At 56.5% G+C, this 17963-nt stretch overlaps 1 protein-coding gene across 4 annotated transcripts in view; it reads right to left on the reverse strand.

Annotated features, from left to right (window-relative positions):
- Positions 1-17963, reverse strand: part of LOC140391704 (unconventional myosin-XVIIIb-like) — a 546871-nt gene that overhangs the window by 146303 nt on the left and 382605 nt on the right. For all 4 annotated transcript variants that reach the window (XM_072476590.1, XM_072476756.1, XM_072476499.1 and 1 more), the window contains one exon: positions 10549-10701. In XM_072476590.1, coding sequence (XP_072332691.1) covers positions 10549-10701 — 153 coding nt within the window. The remainder of the gene's footprint in view (positions 1-10548; positions 10702-17963) is intronic.

Genomic DNA, 17963 nt, shown 5'->3' on the forward strand with positions numbered 1-17963 from the left:
CTCTGCGCAAGGGAACTTTTTCAAAAGTAACTTCAAAAGGTCCTCCTCATGCCCGTATGACAAATAATCCTCTACCTCCAGCCACCACCTTCAGCCGCTCATTCTCCATATGCCAAGCTCTGCCCTTCCACCCACTGCATCAAGCCGCTCATGCCCCCATGCCAAACGCTGGAACGTTTGTGCCCATTGACTCACTGGGGCACAATCCAATGGTCAGGCTGCGCTGAAAAAGCAGATCGCCGTGGCGCAGCGCGGCCAATAAAAGCTGTGAGACTCCGTTCCCGGGATCTACCCGGCTCGCAACGCCTTGCAGATCCGACGCAATCTCTCAAGTTCTTGTGATGTAAACCCCGCCCATTGTGGGTGGGATCACTTTTTGGCAAATCTTCATATTAGAGCGAGGGAGTTATTCTCACTCTAATGTGCAGATTCCCGAGGTACCTGAGGCTTTGGGATTCATTCCCCTTGCCTCAGAGAACTCAGGTGAGCGCCGTTCAATGCTGGTTCCAAAAAACAGGGGCCAAAAGGAATGGCACACATGGGGGTCTTCCAGGGGATCCGAGGTCCCCAGATGCATACCAATTGGGTAAATTGGTGTCCTGGCATTGCTGGTGCCACCTGGGAACCCTGGCAGTGCTGCCTGACACTGCCAAGGTGGCACTGCCAGCTTGCATGGGTACTTCCAGGGTGCCAGGTTGGCACTGCAGATGCTTGAGGCAGTGGTCCATGTGCCAGACCCCGCACCACACCCTGAGGACCTGGCTGCCCATCAGGCTAGGGAGGGGCCCAGAGGAGAGTCCCGCGATGGCCCAGGGTGTACAGGTGCAGCTGGTCATTAGAATAAATGACGGACAGCGCATGATGCAGGAGGCTCCGCCTGTGTAGTATTTCGCAGGCCACAGCCCACAGGTGCGTCCGGCAGGTCATGTATGTCCGGGTGGAAGACTACATCATTTTTGACATGGACCAGGCCCAACACGATGCCTGGGCAGCAGGTTTCTCCGCCATCACTGGGATGCCCCAGGTTCAGGGAGTCATAAATGCCACGCACGTTGCCCTCCGCTCACTGGGCCATCTGGGGGTGCCCTATCTTAACAGAAAGGTGTTCCTCTCTCTCAACATACAGCTCATGTATGACCACCAGATGAAGATAATGCATGTGTGTGCCTGCCTCCCAGGGATTGTGCATGGTACTTCCTGGGGCAGTCGGTCATCCCTGCCCTCTTTGAGGACCACCCCAGGATGGGCGGCTGGCTCTTGGGGGATAAGGCATATCCACTGAGGATGTGACTAATGACACCAGTACGGAGACGGGAGACCAAAGCGGAGACCCGGTACAATGAGGCCCATGTGGACACCAGGACTGTCATTGAGAGGTGCATCGGACTCCTCAAGATGCTGTTCCGATGCCTCGACCATTCCAGAGGTGCCCTGCAGTACATCGCCTGGAGGGTCACCCGCTTTGTGGTGGTCTGCTTTGTCCTCCAAAACCTCGCACAGCTGAGGGCTGACGAGCTGGAAGTTGGTGACGAGGAACATGTGGCCACCTCGGAGGAGGAGGAGGGGGAGGAGGAGGAGGAGGAGGAGGAGGAGGGGGGGATGTTAATGAGGATGATGAGGAGGCGCCAGACCAGCAGGGGCTGGAGGACAAGGCCAGGGAGGAACCTGAGGCCCAGCTGGAGGCTGCAGGACAGGAGGCAGCGGTGAGGGCCCGGTAAGCCCCGAGGGCCAGAGAGGCTCTCATACTGGCCTGACTCACCTAGGACGTGGCCTGGTCCATCACCACATCCTTACCAACCCACCACCCCATTTCCCACCCACCCAGGGTATGTGTCACATCACTCCAGGGGGCTATGACTGTGTTGGCACTGTCCGCGGGTCACTGTCAAGGGCAGAGGGGTGATAATAACTGGGTGTTGGCGCTCATCAATCTATGCCATCGTCTGACCCCTGCCTGTCTGCTGAGTGCTCGCTCACACCCATCACCTGCACGCGGCAATGCATTGCGGCAGAAAGTGACAGAGGCTTCCTATGGTTGTGCGCAAGGGTGTTTGTTGTTCAATATATGCCCCCACTCTCCCGATGGTGCATCCCCCGCCCCCTCATCCCAGGCAGCATTGGCTGCCTTGTGGCTCACCCTCCGTGACCCTCGGGGAAATAGGGCATCCCTCTTGGCCTCCACCGCGTCCAGGAGCCTCCCCAAGTCAGCATCCCCGAACCTTGGGGTCAGTCTCCTCGGCAACGTAGTTACAAGCTGGGGTTGGCTGAGCACGTGCAGCTGAAGTGCTGCGCGACCTTGTTAACGGGGGGCTGGCGAGCACGGTCCCGGCGAATCAGCTGGTGAGCCGGCATTTGGGGCAGGAAGCCCGTGAGGCCTCGTTAAGTAGACCAATTAATGTTGAATAGTGTTGCCGGCTTCGCTGTGCTGAGCGCCGGGAAACTCGCGGCAATTTCCCCCTCGCTAAGGCACTTGGAAATTTTGTGGGAGAACCGCACCCAATATTCCAGGTGTGGCCTCACCAAGGCCCTGTATAATTGCAGTAACACATCCCTGCTTCTGTCCTAGAATTTTCTCACTATGAAGGCCAACATTTGCCTTCTTTACCGCCTGCTGCACCTGCATGCTTACCTTCAGCGACTGGTGTACGAGGATACCCAGGTCTCGTTGCACAATCCCCTTTCATAACTTATGGTCATTCAGATAAAAATCTGCCTCCCCGTTTTTGCTACGAAAGTGGATGACCTCGCATTTCTCCAAATTATACTGTATCTGCCATTCACTTGCCCACTCACTCAACTTGCCCAAATCACACTGAAGCATCTCTGCATCCTCCTCACAGTTCACCCTCCCACACAACTCGGTGTCCTCTGCAAATTAGGAGATTTACATTTTGTTCCCTCATCTAAATCATTAATATATAATGTGAATTGCTGGGGGTCCTAGCACTGATCCCTGTGGTACCCCACTAGTCACTGCCTTTGAAAAAGACCCCTTAATTCCTACTCTTTATTTCCTGTCTGCCAACTAGTTTTCTATCCATCTCAATACACGACCCTAATCCCATGCACCCAAATTTTACACACTAATCTCTTATGCGGGACTTAGTCAAAAGCCTTCAGAAAGTCCAAATATACCACATCGACTGGCACCCCCTCGCCAACTCTTCTAGTTGCATCCTCGAAGAATTCCAATAGATTTGCCAAGCATGATTTCCCCTTCATAAATCCATGCTGACTCTCTCCGATCCTGCCACTGTTTTCTAAGGGCTCTGCTATAAAATCTTTGATAATAGATCTTAGAATTTTCCCCACTGCTGACATCAGGCTTACTAGTCTAAAACTCCCTGTTTTCCCTCTAACTCCCTTTTTAAATAGTGGAGTTACATTAACTACCCTCCAATCTGCAGGAACTGTTCTACAGTTTCTAGAATCCTGGAAGGTGACCACCAATGCACCCACTATTTTGAGTCACTTCCTTAAGCACTCTTAAATGTAGATTATCAGGTCCTGAGGATTTATCAGCCGTCAATCCCATCAATTTCCCCAATAGCATTTCTCTACTAATATTGATCTCCTTCAGTTCCTCCCTCTCACCAAGCCCTGTGTTCCCCAACATTTCTGGTATCTGATTTGTGTCCTCACTTGTGAAGACAAAACCAAAATATATGTTTAGTTGCTCAGCCATTTCTTTGTCCCCGATTATACATTCCCCTGTTTCTGACTGTAAGGGACCTACATTTGTCTTCACCAGGCTTTTTCTCTTCATGTACCTATAGAAACGTTTACAGTCAGTTTTTATGTTCACTACAAGCTCACTCTCGTACCCTATTTTCCCCTTCTTAATCAATCCCTTGTAGCATTCAAGAAATTTAGAATGAGAAACACAATGAAGTGCCAATCTAGGGAAAAATTACAGAATCAAATAGGAGTCATTAGAACACAGGCATTATGGTCAGCGGGCAGAAAATGAATTTTGAATTTTTAAAAATATAATCTTTATTGTCACAAGTAGGCTAACTGGACTGTCGGAGGAAACCGGAGCACCCGGAGGAAACCCACGCAGACGAGGGGAGAACGTGCGGACTCCGCGCAGACAGTGACCCAAGCCAGGGATCAAACCTGGGACTCTGGCACTGTGAAGCAACTGTGCTAACCACTGTGCTGCCGTGCTGCCCGTCACTGGAGCAGGAGTTTCAGCTCTAATCGGGAGAATCAAACTGTTACCAGAACTCTAACCAGGTGAATCAGTGTATTGTCTGAGCTCCAGGTAAATCAGTCTGGATTGGTGACCAGAAGTGCAAAGGTAGAAGTTTGGAAACAAAATACTCCGGGCCATAGCTTCCTCAGACTGGCAATCTGCAGTGAATTGCCACTCCGAGGACAATTACTTATGCTACATTTCTTCTGAGCAGGGGTTGGAGGTGTGGGAATCGGAGGTCTGAGGTGGGGGTGGGGGAAGTGAGGGGTTGGCTCATAGTCCTGGGGGGGCTGTTGATGGTGAGTGTGGGGGATGGAGGTCCTGGGGTCCTGGAGGGGGGGGGGGGGGGTGTTGGAAGCTCCAGGGTAGAGGTTGCAAGGTCTGGGTTTGGAATGGGGGGGGGGGGGGCAGAAGATCCAGGGCGAGGGGTGTCGGGCGGTGTTGGACCTCTGGGGGTGGGGGGGGTGGCAGACCTCGGTGTGGGGGCGGGGGGGGTCTGGGGTCTGGGGGAGTCACGTGGGGCAGCCAATTTGTTTATACGATAGTTACCCAGATGTTGGGAGAGATTTTAATTTTTCCAACTTTTTCAGAGTAACAATGGCAGAACCCTCTGAAGTTAACGATTTTGAGATGCTTCACAGCGCAGCGCAATTGCCCAGAGAGAGTTTGCACTGTGGGCAATTGGCGTGCTAATCCCTACCTCTGACGTTCCAAGAGGGGTTCCCCAGCACACCTTTGGGCTTCCCTCCAAATCTGATGCTACGGAGGTCACAGACCGACAACCGAGATCTTGGGCGAAATTCTCCGTTATTGGCGCAAAGTCCGCCGATCGGCGCAAAAAATGGCGCAAATCCGACTTGCGTCACGTCGGAAAAAATGGGTCAAAAGTCTCCGGCCCGAAATGGGCTAGCAGCGACGTAACGGGATCCGCGCTTGCGCACGTGGTTCACGCCGTGCAGCGTCATACGTGCCGCACGGCGTGACGGCTCATAAGGCCGCGCTGCTCCCCCCCACCCGACCGGAACACCCGACCGGAACACCCGACTGGATGGCTGGCCGCCGCTGAGCCCCGAGGTTCGAGTCACGGGATGTGGAGGCGCTCCTGGACGCAGTAAAGCAGAGGAGGGACGCCCTGTATCCCGGGCACGGCCGCAGAGTTGCCCCACGCCACAGCCGGCGTCTGTGGAGGGAAGTGGCAGAGGTCGTCACCGCTGTGGCCCTGACACCACGGACAGGCAACCAGTGCCACAAGAAGGTGAACGACCTCGTCAGAGCAGGCAGAGTGAGCCTCCCCATATCCCCCCCTCCCCCATATCCCCCCTCCCCATATCCCCCCTCCCCCATATCCCCCCTCCCCCATATCCCCCCTCCCCCATATCCCCCATATCCCCCCCTCCCCCCATATCCCCCCTCCCCCATATCCCCCCTCCCCCATATCCCCCCCCTCCCCCATATCCCCCCTCCCCCATATCCCTCCTCCCCATATCCCCCATATCCCCCCCTCCCCCATATCCCCCCTCCCCCATCTCCCCAAGTGAATTCAGCTCTAACCTTAACCTCTGCAATGCACGCGCAAACCGATGGCGTGCATTCATATACCTGCCTAACAGTGTTGCCTTTTACCCCTGCCACCCCCCCCCCCCCCCACAGGAGAAGCGCGCACACAACAATAGGGAGCATGTGAGGACTGGAGGAGGCCCCGCTGATGAGAGGCCACTGACCGAACACGAGGAAAGGGCCCTGGAACTGGCTGGCGGACCTGACGACCGGGAGGTTGCTGATGCAGAGGTCGGGGGCGTACTAGCAAGTGAGCCACCGACAGCCCGTCCCCATATCCCCCCTCCCCATATCACCTGATCACTGCCTGCGTGTCTAACCATGCATGCTTCATTGTGTATCGCAGGACCAAACGTCCAGGCACCCATCCCCGCAGATGCAGACCGCCCGCAGGATGCCCCTCGAAGGCCACGGGAAACAGAGAGACCCGGACCCTCCAGCATGCGACGCCCGCAGGATGCCCCTCGGAGGCCACGGGAGACAGAGAGACCCGGACCCTCCAGCATGCGACGCCCGCAGGATGCCCCTCGCACACCACGGGAGACGGAGAGACCTGGAGCAACAGGGAGACGACACCCCTGTCACGTGCGGGAGCGACCACCCAGCGACAAGGGGGGCAGCCACAGGCCCCCGTCACATCCGAGCCAGGACACCACTACCCAGGACACCACTACCCAGGACACCACTACCCGGGTCAGCACTGTCCAGGACACTCCTACCCGGGACACCACTACCCAGGACACCACTACCCAGGACATCACTACCCGGGTCAGCACTGCCCAGGACACTCCTACCCGGGACAGCACTACCCAGGAAGACGAAATACCGGACAGTGACTCAGAGTGGATGGGTGGAGACGAAGCCCCACCCCAAAGTGCCATGGACTCAGAGTGGGATGAAGAGCACGACACAACGCCCCTGCTGTCACCAACACCCTCCACCATCGCAGAAACACTCACCTCGGTTGGGCACTTTAGTGATGAGGCGTCTGGTACACTCACTGGTGCGCACAATACAGCCGTCCCGGTACAGCAGGCGGAGGTAGGAGCAGCAGAGGGGCCGGGCGGTCGGAGGGCAGCCCAGCCCAAGCGAACATCTGCCGCCCAGATGGATCCCGGGTTCCTGGAATTTCCACACCCACACATCGATCCGATGCAACCACCGACCCGGAGACGAGCGAAGAGGGTGACAGCCGGCTTGTGGCGGCTGCAGTCGCAGGTGGAGGAGTCCACCCGCGTCCAGGAGCTGGGAGTGGTGCCGGTCATGCGTGCCACCAAGGCCGACACCGCACGGGTGGTGTCCGCGGTGGAGGCAATGGGTGCGACGGTGTCAGACATGGGGAACGGTTTGCGAGGCCTGGGGCTTTCCGTGCAGGCGGCGTCTGTGGCCCAGGACATGGCTGCCCTCTCACAGGAGGCCATGAGCCAGTGCCAGCGCCAGATGGCAGAGGCGCTCAACACCATAGCCCAGTCTCTGCAGGCCATCGCTGAGGGCATCGGCGCCAGTGGCCATGTGCGAGCCGGCGTCGCACTGTCACAGACAGGGTTTGCCAACCCCCTGGGCTCCATGGCTGCAAACCTGCAGACCCCTGTCGATACCAGCACGGGCCTCCAGGACTGGCAGCGCCAGATGTCGGGGGGGCGTCGGATGGCCAGTCCGTTCGCATCCCCCACCCATGTAGAGGCCTGGCGGCCATCGGGCACCCCGAGGGAGGAGGAGGTGGTGTGGTCCGTCCCGGCTCCCCCTGTAGGGGAGGTCCCGGAACACCACGACACCTCGGACTCCCCCCCCCCTTCCGTCCCAGGTGCATCGGGTGGGCAACGGGCAGGACAGGCTGGCAGCTCGCCATCCCAGTCGCCCCGGGCCGCAGCCTGGCCAATTTAGGCCAGGACGCCCCAGGAAACGGCCGCCAAAGGGATCCAGTGTCAGAGGGCAGGAATCACAGGAGTCCACCTCCAGTTCTGCTGTACCGTCTGGGGAACCACGTAGACGTAGTCAAAGGGCCCGTAAGGCCAAACAATTAGACACTGAGTAAGTTGGCACGGGTGCAGGGCACAGATGAGTTTTAGGGGCTAGGGCACGTGCATTAACTCGTTTGGTTATTAAAGTCAATGTTACACCTACCGAAGCTGCCTTTGTGCTCTGTCCAAAGCGTGCGGGGGTGTCATGTGCGTTGAGCGCAAGTGTGTGTGTGAGGGGTGGTCTTACCTCAGCCCCAGGTGAGTCTGCCCCCTTCCCCCTGGGCCGCCATCAACATCCCCCGGGCAGAGGATGGGACCGTGCGCTGCAGTGTCACAGCCGCATGCAGGGATGGTCCGGGTGGATGGTGGTACTGTGGCCATGGGTCAGACATAGTCCAACGATGTGGAGCCAGGAGCTCACCGCAGGGCGGGTTGTCATCATCCTCCATGGCCTGCAATAGACACGCGTCCACCGGCAACTGGGTGAGCCCGGCCCGTTGTGCCGCCGGTGGATCGGCAATGGGGGGGGTGGTGTGCATGCGGGTGGGGTGTGTGGGGTTGGGGGAGGGGGGTGAGGGTGCTGGGTGGGTGGATGGGTGGGGGGTGGGGGGTGGTCGGGTGTTGCCATGGTGTGTGGTCTGTGGCCATACTACCCGATTCCCACGCCCATCTAGTCAGTGAAGCGGGCGGCTATCAGTCTGTCCCGTGCCCGCTGGGCCAGCCGGTAACGGTGGACAGCCACCCGCCTGTGTCTACCCTGTCTGCCCTGACCATTGCCCCCATCCCCCCTCATCTGGGGAGGACTGCGCCTCTTCCTGCTGCTCCTCCACTCCGCCCCCCTCTGCCTGCGGCACATCGCCCCTCTGCTGGGCTATGTTGTGCAGGACGCAGCACACCACAATGATGCGGCCGACCCTATCTGACCGATACTGGAGGGTGCCCCCAGAGAGGTCCAGGCACCTGAAACGCATCTTCAGCACGCCAAAGCATCTCTCTATCACTCCCCTTGTCGCTACATGGGCATCATTGTAGCAGTTCTCCACCTCATTGCATGGCCTCCGTATAGGCGTCATCAGCCACGATCGCATTGGGTAGCCCCTGTCGCCCAGCAACCAGCCTCTCAGCCGGGGATGGCGTCCCTCGTACATGCTGGGGATGGATGACCGCGACAACACTTATGAGTCGTGTACACTGCCTGGGTAACGGGCGCAGACTTGCAGGATCATCATGCGGTGGTCGCAGACCACCTGTACGTTCATCGAATAGGTCCCCTTCCTATTAGTGAACACGGCCCTGTTATCTGCAGGTGGCCGCACGGCGACGTGCATCACATCAATCGCGCCCAGGACCATGGGGAACCCGGCCACAGCAGAGAAGCCCACGGCCCGGGCATCTTGGCTGGCCCAGTCCACAGGGAAGCGGATGTAGCAGTGTGCCATGGCATATAGGGCATCTGTCACTGCCCAGATGCACCGATGCACCGATGTCTGCGATATGCCGGACAGGTCCCCACTCGGTGCCTGGAATGACCCCGTTGCATAAAAGTTCAGGGCCACCGTAACCTTGACGGACACGGGGAGAGGGTGTCCCCCGCCAGTGCCACGCGGTGACAGGTGTGCCAGCAGGTGGCAGATGTGTGCCACGGTTTCCCGCCTCATCCGGATTCTCCTCCTGCATTCCCGGTCCGTGAGGTCCTGGTATGACTGCCGGGGCCGGTACACACGGGGCGCCCTCGGGTGCCTCCGTTGCCGTGGGGCCGCGACGTCCTCCTCCCCCTCCTCCCCCTGTCGGTCAGGTGTCCCTCCAGCCTGGGCGGCTGCCGCCTGCCCCTCTGCGGCAGCCTGCGCGCCTCTCTGGCACGTTCCTCCTCCTCATCCAGGGCAACATGGACATTAGCGGCTGCCGCCAGGGCGGCCAACATCGCTGGATGATCGGAAAACATGACGGCCTGGTTGGGGGGGGGGGGGGGGGGGTGGGGAACGACGACATGTCATCATTGCCCATATCCCCTCCTTCCCCCCAGCCAGGTGGCATGGACCGCATGGGTCCAACTGTTGGAGGCTGGCACCTGGCCAGGTGGACCAACTCACTTGCCCTCGCACCCCCCCCTCCCCGGCACGGACCCCCCCCCCATCCCCCTCCCCGGCACGGACCCCCCCATCCCCCTCCCCAGCACAGACCCCCCATCCCCCTCCCCGGCACGGAACCCCCCCCCATCCCGGACCCCCCATCCCCCTCCCCGGCACGGACCCCCCCCCATCCCCATCCCCCTCCCCGGCACGGACCCCCCATCCCCCTCCCCGGCACGGACCCCCCCCATCCCCCTTCCCGGCACGGACCCCCCTCCCGGCACTCCCCCGGAGCCCATCCCACTCTAACCCCCCCCCCCCCCCCCCTGCCGCACACACACACACACACAACCCGAGACACACCTCTCCTCACACATTCAGACTGCGGCCACACCATCGCCTGCCCAGAGCCAACCCCCCAGGCCGTCACTCACCTCCACGCTGGTCGGCGTGAACCTGGAGCACATCAATGTAAATAATGTATTTAATCGAATCAGAGACTTGGGGGCGGTGTTAATGTTAAATATGTAAATAGACAGTCGACGTCACCAATGATGTAAGATCGCACGGTAACAGTATGCTGAGAATTAGTCTACGTGAAGCCTCATGCTGAGCCTTGTACTGAACTTTGCCTCTAGCGATCCTACCCAAGGCCAACCTCATCCAAAGCCCACATGGATGGTAACTGCCACCTATCTGTGTTTTTTGTGTAATTTCTAATGGCAGTTCTGGGTGGGACAGGAAGGAGTGCGTTCTGGCTGACCTGCACCTGGAGTTTCTCCACTTCTTGCTTGCCGCCGGTTTGACCAGAGTCCTGCATGGCACCCAGCATTAACTGGGCATCTGCCAGAAGGGCGTTCTTCCGTCGTAAATCCCTGCGTAGCCGCTTCTCCACGTCGAAATCTCGATGGCCTATCTGGATCAGGAGAGTTTTATTATTAGTAAAAGATATATATTTTTAAAAATGTAATGAAGCAACTGCTGTGATTCCCACAAATCGCGGCAAAGATTGGAGACAGTTATGGTGGACAGTGTCTTTATCTTCCCCCTCTCCGTTGAGACGGAATTTCATCCTTGCCCTGTTATTACACCACAAAAGGTCATCATTTTTCATTGAATTCCTGATTCTGCATTTCAAAGTGGTCTCTTCCAATCGCATGCCCGTGCCAAGAGAATAGAATAGGAATCAAAACTGTCCACAATACAATAACTCCGGACCGAATCTGGTGGACAAGATACCGCCTGGTATTAATTTTTACCCAATTAGAGCAAGATTACCCGCAATCTCCATTTAAAATTAGTTATTGCAAATAGCCAGCACTCTTTTGGTCGCGAGTATTTCTGTAATTAAATTGGGGATTGCTGTAGAATTTAAATGTCTATTAAAGCATCCTTCAAATTAATGTTTGCTTAGCCCCACTCCAACAGCAGCTTGTTTCATGTATTTTATGGAAAATAATTTAAGATTAAGATAATGTCACTGTCAAACACTCTCAATGCTGTGTTGACTGAGTGAGGTCTATTTGATATTTGACAGTCCATTTGGCTGTCCAATGAAGAGAGACTGGGGAAACTGGGCCTGTATTCTCGACAGTTTCGAATGTGCAGACGACACAAAGGTTGGTGGAATTGCGGATAGCGATGAGGACTGTCAGAGGATACAGCAGGATTTAGATTGTTTGGAGACTTGGGCGGAGAGATGCCAGATGGAGTTTAATCCGGACAAATGTGAGGTAATGCATTTTGGAAGGTCTAATGCAGGTAGGGAATATACAGTGAACGGTAGAACCCTCAAGAGTATTGAAAGTCAAAGAGATCGAGGAGTACAAGTCCACAGGTCACTGAAAGGGGCAACACAGGTGGAGAAGGTAGTCAAGAAGGCATACGGCATGCTTGCCTTCATTGGCCGGGGCATTGAATATAAGAATTGGCAAGTCATGTTGCAGCTGTATAGAACCTTAGTTAGGCCACACTTGGAGTATAGTGTTCAATTCTGGTCACCACACTACCAGAAGGATGTGGAGGCTTTAGAGAGGGTGCAGAAGAGATTTACCAGAATGTTGCCTGGTATGGAGGGCATTAGCTATGAGGAGCGGTTGAATAAACTTGGTTTGTTCTCACTGGAACGAAGGAGGTTGAGGGCGACCTGATAGAGGTCTACAAAATTATGAGGGGCATAGACAGAGTAGATAGTCAGAGGCTTTTCCCCAGGGTAGAGGGGTCAATTACTAAGGGGCATAGGTTTAAGGTGAGAGGGGCAAAGTTTAGAGTAGATGTACGAGGCAAGTCTTTTACGCAGAGGGTAGTGGGTGCCTGGAACTCGCTACCGGAGGAGGTGGTGGAAGCAGGGACGATAGTGACATTTAAGGGGCATCTTGACAAATACATGAATAGGATGGGAATAGAGGGATATGGACTCAGGAAGTGTAGAAGATTATAGTTTAGTCGGGCAGCATGGTCGGCACGGGCTTGGAGGGCCGAAGGGCCTGTTCCTGTGCTGTACATTTCTTTGTTCTTGTTTGTTCTTTGAAGGGTGAGAACAGACCTCATTGAAAACTGTAGAATGCCTGAAGGAACAGTCGGGGTAGATGCAGATAAGGGGCGGGATTCACCGTTCCCCGACGCCGATTTCATAATCGCCAATTGGGGGGAGAATCCCTTTTTCCGATGGAATCGGGGACGGCACCTGTTTTCGTATGCTCCGTCCCCTCCAAAGCGGCGTCATTGAGGAGCGCGCCGCACGCTATTGGACATCAGGATGTCACCTGAAGGCCTTCCCCCGATGCTCTGCTGCCAATGGGCTGTGTCCCCAACTGTGCGGTTGATGCATGGCCTCAGCAGTCAGGAACCCATGGCATGGCAGCAGCCGGGTCCAGTGCCAGTTGGGTGGGTGCCGAGCTGCTGGCCAGGGGGGCTTCGGTGAGGGCTGGGGGGGGGGGTACTCATGGGGGGTTCCTGGGTGTGGTGAGGGAGTGTCCAGGGTGGCACTATCTGGCAGGTCGGGTACACGCACGGCGGGTGCCGTGTTGTACGGCCTGCGCATGTGCGGCCATGGACCCGGCGATTCTCCGACCGTTTTCGCCGTGGAGGACGGGCATTTTATGTGGCACGGCCGCTCGCCCCTCACCGGTCGGAGGATCGGTGCTGGGGTGGCACCGATTCTTTTGACGCAAAACGCCACGGATCCTTCGGACATAACCTGGAAATCCGGCAAATCCAGCCCAAGATGTTCCCCCTGGTTGGGGGGGTCTAAGGCCAGTGGGCACAATTTGAAAATGGGGAAGAGACCACTTTGGACCAAGTTCAGGAGAAATTCTTTTACTCAGAGGGTTGTGAATCGTTGGGACATCTCTACCCCAGAGGGCTGTGTAGAGGCATTGATTATGGAGATCGACAAGCCAACGATACGAAGAGATATGGGGATAGTGTGGGAAGAAGGCATTCAAATGGACGATCAGCCATGATCACATTGAATGGCAGAGTAGGCTGAATGGGCTGAAAGTGTTCCTATGTTCAACGCTATCTTCATTGTGTGACCTGGCACTCAGATGCCTGCTCAACAGGAGCAGCTACATCTAGGGTTGCTGACTCTGGCTGAACCTAGTCCTGGAGTCTTCAATCATATGATTCCACATCACCAAGTTCTACCCAGTCAAACTGCCTTTTTCCCCATGGCCAATATTTGAATAATTAATAAACAGTAGTGTTCAAAGCATCTGCAAAGACCGACTATTTTGCTTGATGCCTCTCCAATGTTTCTCCCGGATTGCGTGCTGCAGTGTGCAGGATATTAATCTTTAATTCTTGGAGACTGCAGGACAATCCTGGAGGATTGACAAGCCTTTGGTAGAGCAGAGGTTGGACTGGGCTGCTGCAAGTGCGGAATGAGATGTAACAATGGGTTCTCCACACACAGCTTTCCTCAAACCCAAAGCAATAAACCGCTTCCTCTGTTGGCGGGAGGAAAGTATTTCATATTCTGGCCTGTGGCGCACTGCCGATTTGCACCCCCCACCATCAGTCGATGTGCCTTTGGCTGTCCCGGCCCTATCCTCTGGGGGGGGGGGGGGGGGGTGGTATTAGACAAGGGGACGGCACCATTGTGAGATTGGGGAAATGTTAAACACAATAAACCCTTCACCACCAGCAGTGTGACGCCTCTGCGACATGACCCGCCCACCCACAGGAATACACTTGGGTTGTGTGAAGTGCTCACTCAACCACGGTTGCAATAAATAACCTTCAGCTGCAGGGCCAGAGTCCTTGGCAGTCGGTGGAGGGTATGGGTGGTCATGGGACAGACGGCCCGGGGCGAGGGTCACCCCCGGAATGGGAACACACGATCGAGGGGTTAGCATGGTGTTGCTGCGTGTGGTTGCTCCCCGGTTGCCACTCCCCGACCTTCCCATGGTGGCCCACCCCCAGCCGAGGGCCCTGTATCCCCAGCCGAGATTCCCCCACCCCCCCACTGAGTAACGGGGTGGCAATCCCAGCGCACCCGGGCTCTTTGCCTGTGAGCAGAGATGGCTGCTCACCCCCTCGGCTCCCCGTAGATGCCCTTCCACCAGGTTCACGTTTTTAAAGAGGGGTACTAATCTGTGCCAGCGTGACCACTTGCTGGGGAGGCCGCTGAATGACGGGAAGCCACTGGATCGGGGATGGCGCCGCTTAATTGTATGGAAATAGGGCTTAAATAGTGATAATTGGTTTATCACCACGCTTCGTTGAGATCCCGATTTCGTCTACAGGAGCGGGACAGTTACATCGCAAACTGGTTGGCGCTTGGCGCTGTTCTCATTTTCGGCCTCTCCCGTTATTCACCGGCCTCGTTTCACTCGAGCGAGAACATAACGAGGCCTGAGTATCGCGGCTATGAGCTCCAACATGTACTGGAACTACTTCATGGACAAGGGCCAGGATTCTCCCTTCTGGGGACTAAGTCCCCACGCCAGCGGGAAAACCGGCGCCAACGACTCCGGCGTCAACGGCCCCCCAAGGCGAGGAATTCTCACCTTTCCAGGAGGCTAGGTGGACGCCAGAGTGGTTGGTGCCGCTCCCGCCGCCGCCGAAGGGCCGGCGTGAGTTCGAGCATGCGCGGAACGGCCGGCGTATTCTCGCGAATGGGCGGGGGTTTTCTTCTCTGCGTCGGCCCCCGGGCAATATGGCGGAACCCTACAGGGGCCCGGCGCGGAATTAAGAAGTGCCAGCATGGAACAAGCCCGCCCACAGATCGGTGGGCCCCGATCGCGGGCCAGGCCACTGTGGGGGCCCAGGCCCCGAGGACCGCCCCCCGCATTCTCTCCTGTCAGGTCCCGCCATGCGTGCGCGAGGTGAGTAAGTCACGCCGGCGGGACTTGCCAAAATTGGACGGCCGCTTGGCCCATCAGGCCCGGAGAATTGCCGGGAGGCCGCTGTCAACAGCCCCCGACCGGCGTGGCCGGAATCCCGCCGCCACCCGAAAAAATGGCGCCAGAGAATACAGCAGCCGGCGTCGGGGCGGGGGGTTTGGAGAATCCCCCCCAAGGGATTTCAAGCTGGTTTTGGGAGCGATGATTGGAGATGTTGAAGGGATGCATAACAACGAACAGGCAGAAAATAGCCAGCATTGCAGTGTGGCTGAGTGACTCTGTGGAGGCAATGAAATAAGACTGAACTGTCGTTCATTTGTACATTGCTGTGTTCATCTCACAGGAAAGCTAATTACATAGTTCTGTCAAAGAACCAGCACAGGCAATGATGGGTAGAATGTCCTCCTCCCTTGCTGCACACCAGGAATGCTAAATAGGGAGATCAACTCATTCAGAGCAAAGTGGGGGGATTTTCTCCTCTGTTATCAGTGTACTTCAGACTTTATTTGTGAACAGAACAGAGTTCTCAGCATCTGTCCATCAGCAATGCCTTCGCGATAGTCAATCCCCGAGAGTCAATGAGAGGAGGGTCAAACAAACACACATGTCCTTCTTGAAGCCAACTCCACAAGCATTCGGGCAAAACTCCTGCACAATTAACTACAATGGGTTGGACACTGTGACTGGATCGCAGATAAGCATCTCCCACCAATCAGGTCCTGGGGCGACATTCTCCGACCCCCCCGCCGGGTCGGAGAATCGCCGGGGGCTGGCGTGAATCCCGCCCCCGCCGGTTGCCGAAGTCTCCCGCACCGGATATTCGGCGGGGGCGGGAATCGCGCCGCGCCGGTTGGCGGGCCCCCCCCCGGCGATTCTCCGGCCCGCGATGGGCCGAAGTCCCGCCGATAAAATGCCTGTCCCCCCGGCGTAAATTAAATCACCTACCTTACCGGCGGGACAAGGCGGCGCGGGCGGGCTCCGGGGTCCTGGGGGGGCGCGGGGTGATCTGGCCCCGGGGGGGGTGCCCCCACGGCGGCCTGGCCCGCGATCGGGGCCCACCGATCCGCGGGCGGGCCTGTGCCGTGGGGGCGCTCTTTCCCTTCCGCCTCCGCCACGGTCTCCACCATGGCGGAGGCGGAAGAGACTCCCTCCACTGCGCATGCGCGGGAATGCTGTCAGCGGCCGCTGATGTTCCCGCGCATGCGCCGCCCCGAGATGGCATTTCCGCGCCAGCTGGCGGGGCAACAAAGGCCGTTTCCGCCAGCTGGCGGGGCGGAAATTCCTCCGGCGTTGGCCTAGCCCCTCAATGTTGGGGCTCGGCCCCCAAAGATGCGGAGCACTCCGCACCTTTGGGCCGGCGCGATGCCCGTCTGATTTGCGGCGTTTTGGGCGCCAGTCGGCGGACATCGCGCCGTTTCGGGAGAATTTCGCCCCTGTTTCCTCAACGCTCAAAAGGCCAACGCTCCAGGGCAGGGCAAAGGAGATGCTTCAAAGACACTCTGAAACTATCCTTGAAGTGCAGCAGGATATTAATGACTGGGAGAAACTTGCTACCAATGGTTTAAAATGACAGCAACTTGTCCGTCAAGCTGCATCACGCTATGCATCTAAACGTTTGAATGATGAGGCACAGCAGCAGCAGAGAAGGAAAGAAAAGAGGGTTAATCCTGCATTCCAGACCTCGTGGGATGTCTTGCCAACGTGTCATAATAAATCGCTGGCTTTGAAAGCAGGTACAGTTAAATTCCCGTACCAGCCTCCCTGAACAGGCACCGGAATGTGGAGACTAGGGGCTTTTCACAGTAACTTCATTGAAGCCTACTTGTGACAATGAGCAATTTTCATTTTCACTTTCATGATTTCTTCCATCCCCTGTATTGGGTCCGATACATACATGAGCAGGTCGTCTGCGTAATGCGAGACTCTGTGCTCCACCCCACCACGGACCAGACCTTCCAGCCCCTTGAGGCTCCCGGTGCAATTGCCAGCTGCACTGTGGCTAATGCGAACAACAGTGGCGGGAGGGGGCATCCCTGTCTCGTCTCCCGATGCAGCCTAAAATAGTCCGATGTTGTCCTGTTCGTCCGTACGTTCGCTACAGGAGCCTGATACAGCAACCTGACCCAGTCAATAAAGCCCCGCCCAAATCCGAACCGTCCCAGCCCTATTCCCATTCGACTAGAGCATTCAGGTATAACTGATCATGTTACCTGGGCGTCTCACTTGTGCTAGTTTAGTGTGGAGCTGACAAGTGTGCAATCAATGAGCCAAGGTTCAATTCCCAGCTTCTGCTGTGTCAGCCAGCACCAGATGCACCATGAGCATTGAGCTCAGCATGGCTGGTCTGGGGGGCGGGGTGGGGTGGGGGTGGGGGGGTAGGGGGGTGTGGAGGGGCTGTGGTGTTCTTTGTGTTGCTAAATTCAGGATGGTTGGCACAGTGTTCACAAAGACCACAAAATAGCTTTAACTTGAACAAAACTATAAATTTATTAAATTTATAAATTTGGATTCGGCATGTACTTCTAAATAATGCACAGTTGATAATTAACATATAATCTACACTCACCTACAACTAATCTCTGCACTATTATAAACTATGATCTATTCTTGCTCACACTATCTTTCCTTCAGTCTGTACTCTACCTAACTCCTCCACTTCTCCCCCACAAGGCTTAGCATCAATGGGCGGGATTCTCCAAAAACTGGCGTGATGTCCGGGACCCAGCGCCAAAAACGGTGCGGACCACTCCGGCATCGGGCCCCCCCAAACAAATTCTGCAACCCCAAATGGGCTAGGAGCGGCGTGACGCCATTCGCGATAGCGTCAACC

This window comes from Scyliorhinus torazame, chromosome 1, assembly GCF_047496885.1.
Source record: "Scyliorhinus torazame isolate Kashiwa2021f chromosome 1, sScyTor2.1, whole genome shotgun sequence".
Classification (NCBI taxonomy): domain Eukaryota; kingdom Metazoa; phylum Chordata; class Chondrichthyes; order Carcharhiniformes; family Scyliorhinidae; genus Scyliorhinus; species Scyliorhinus torazame.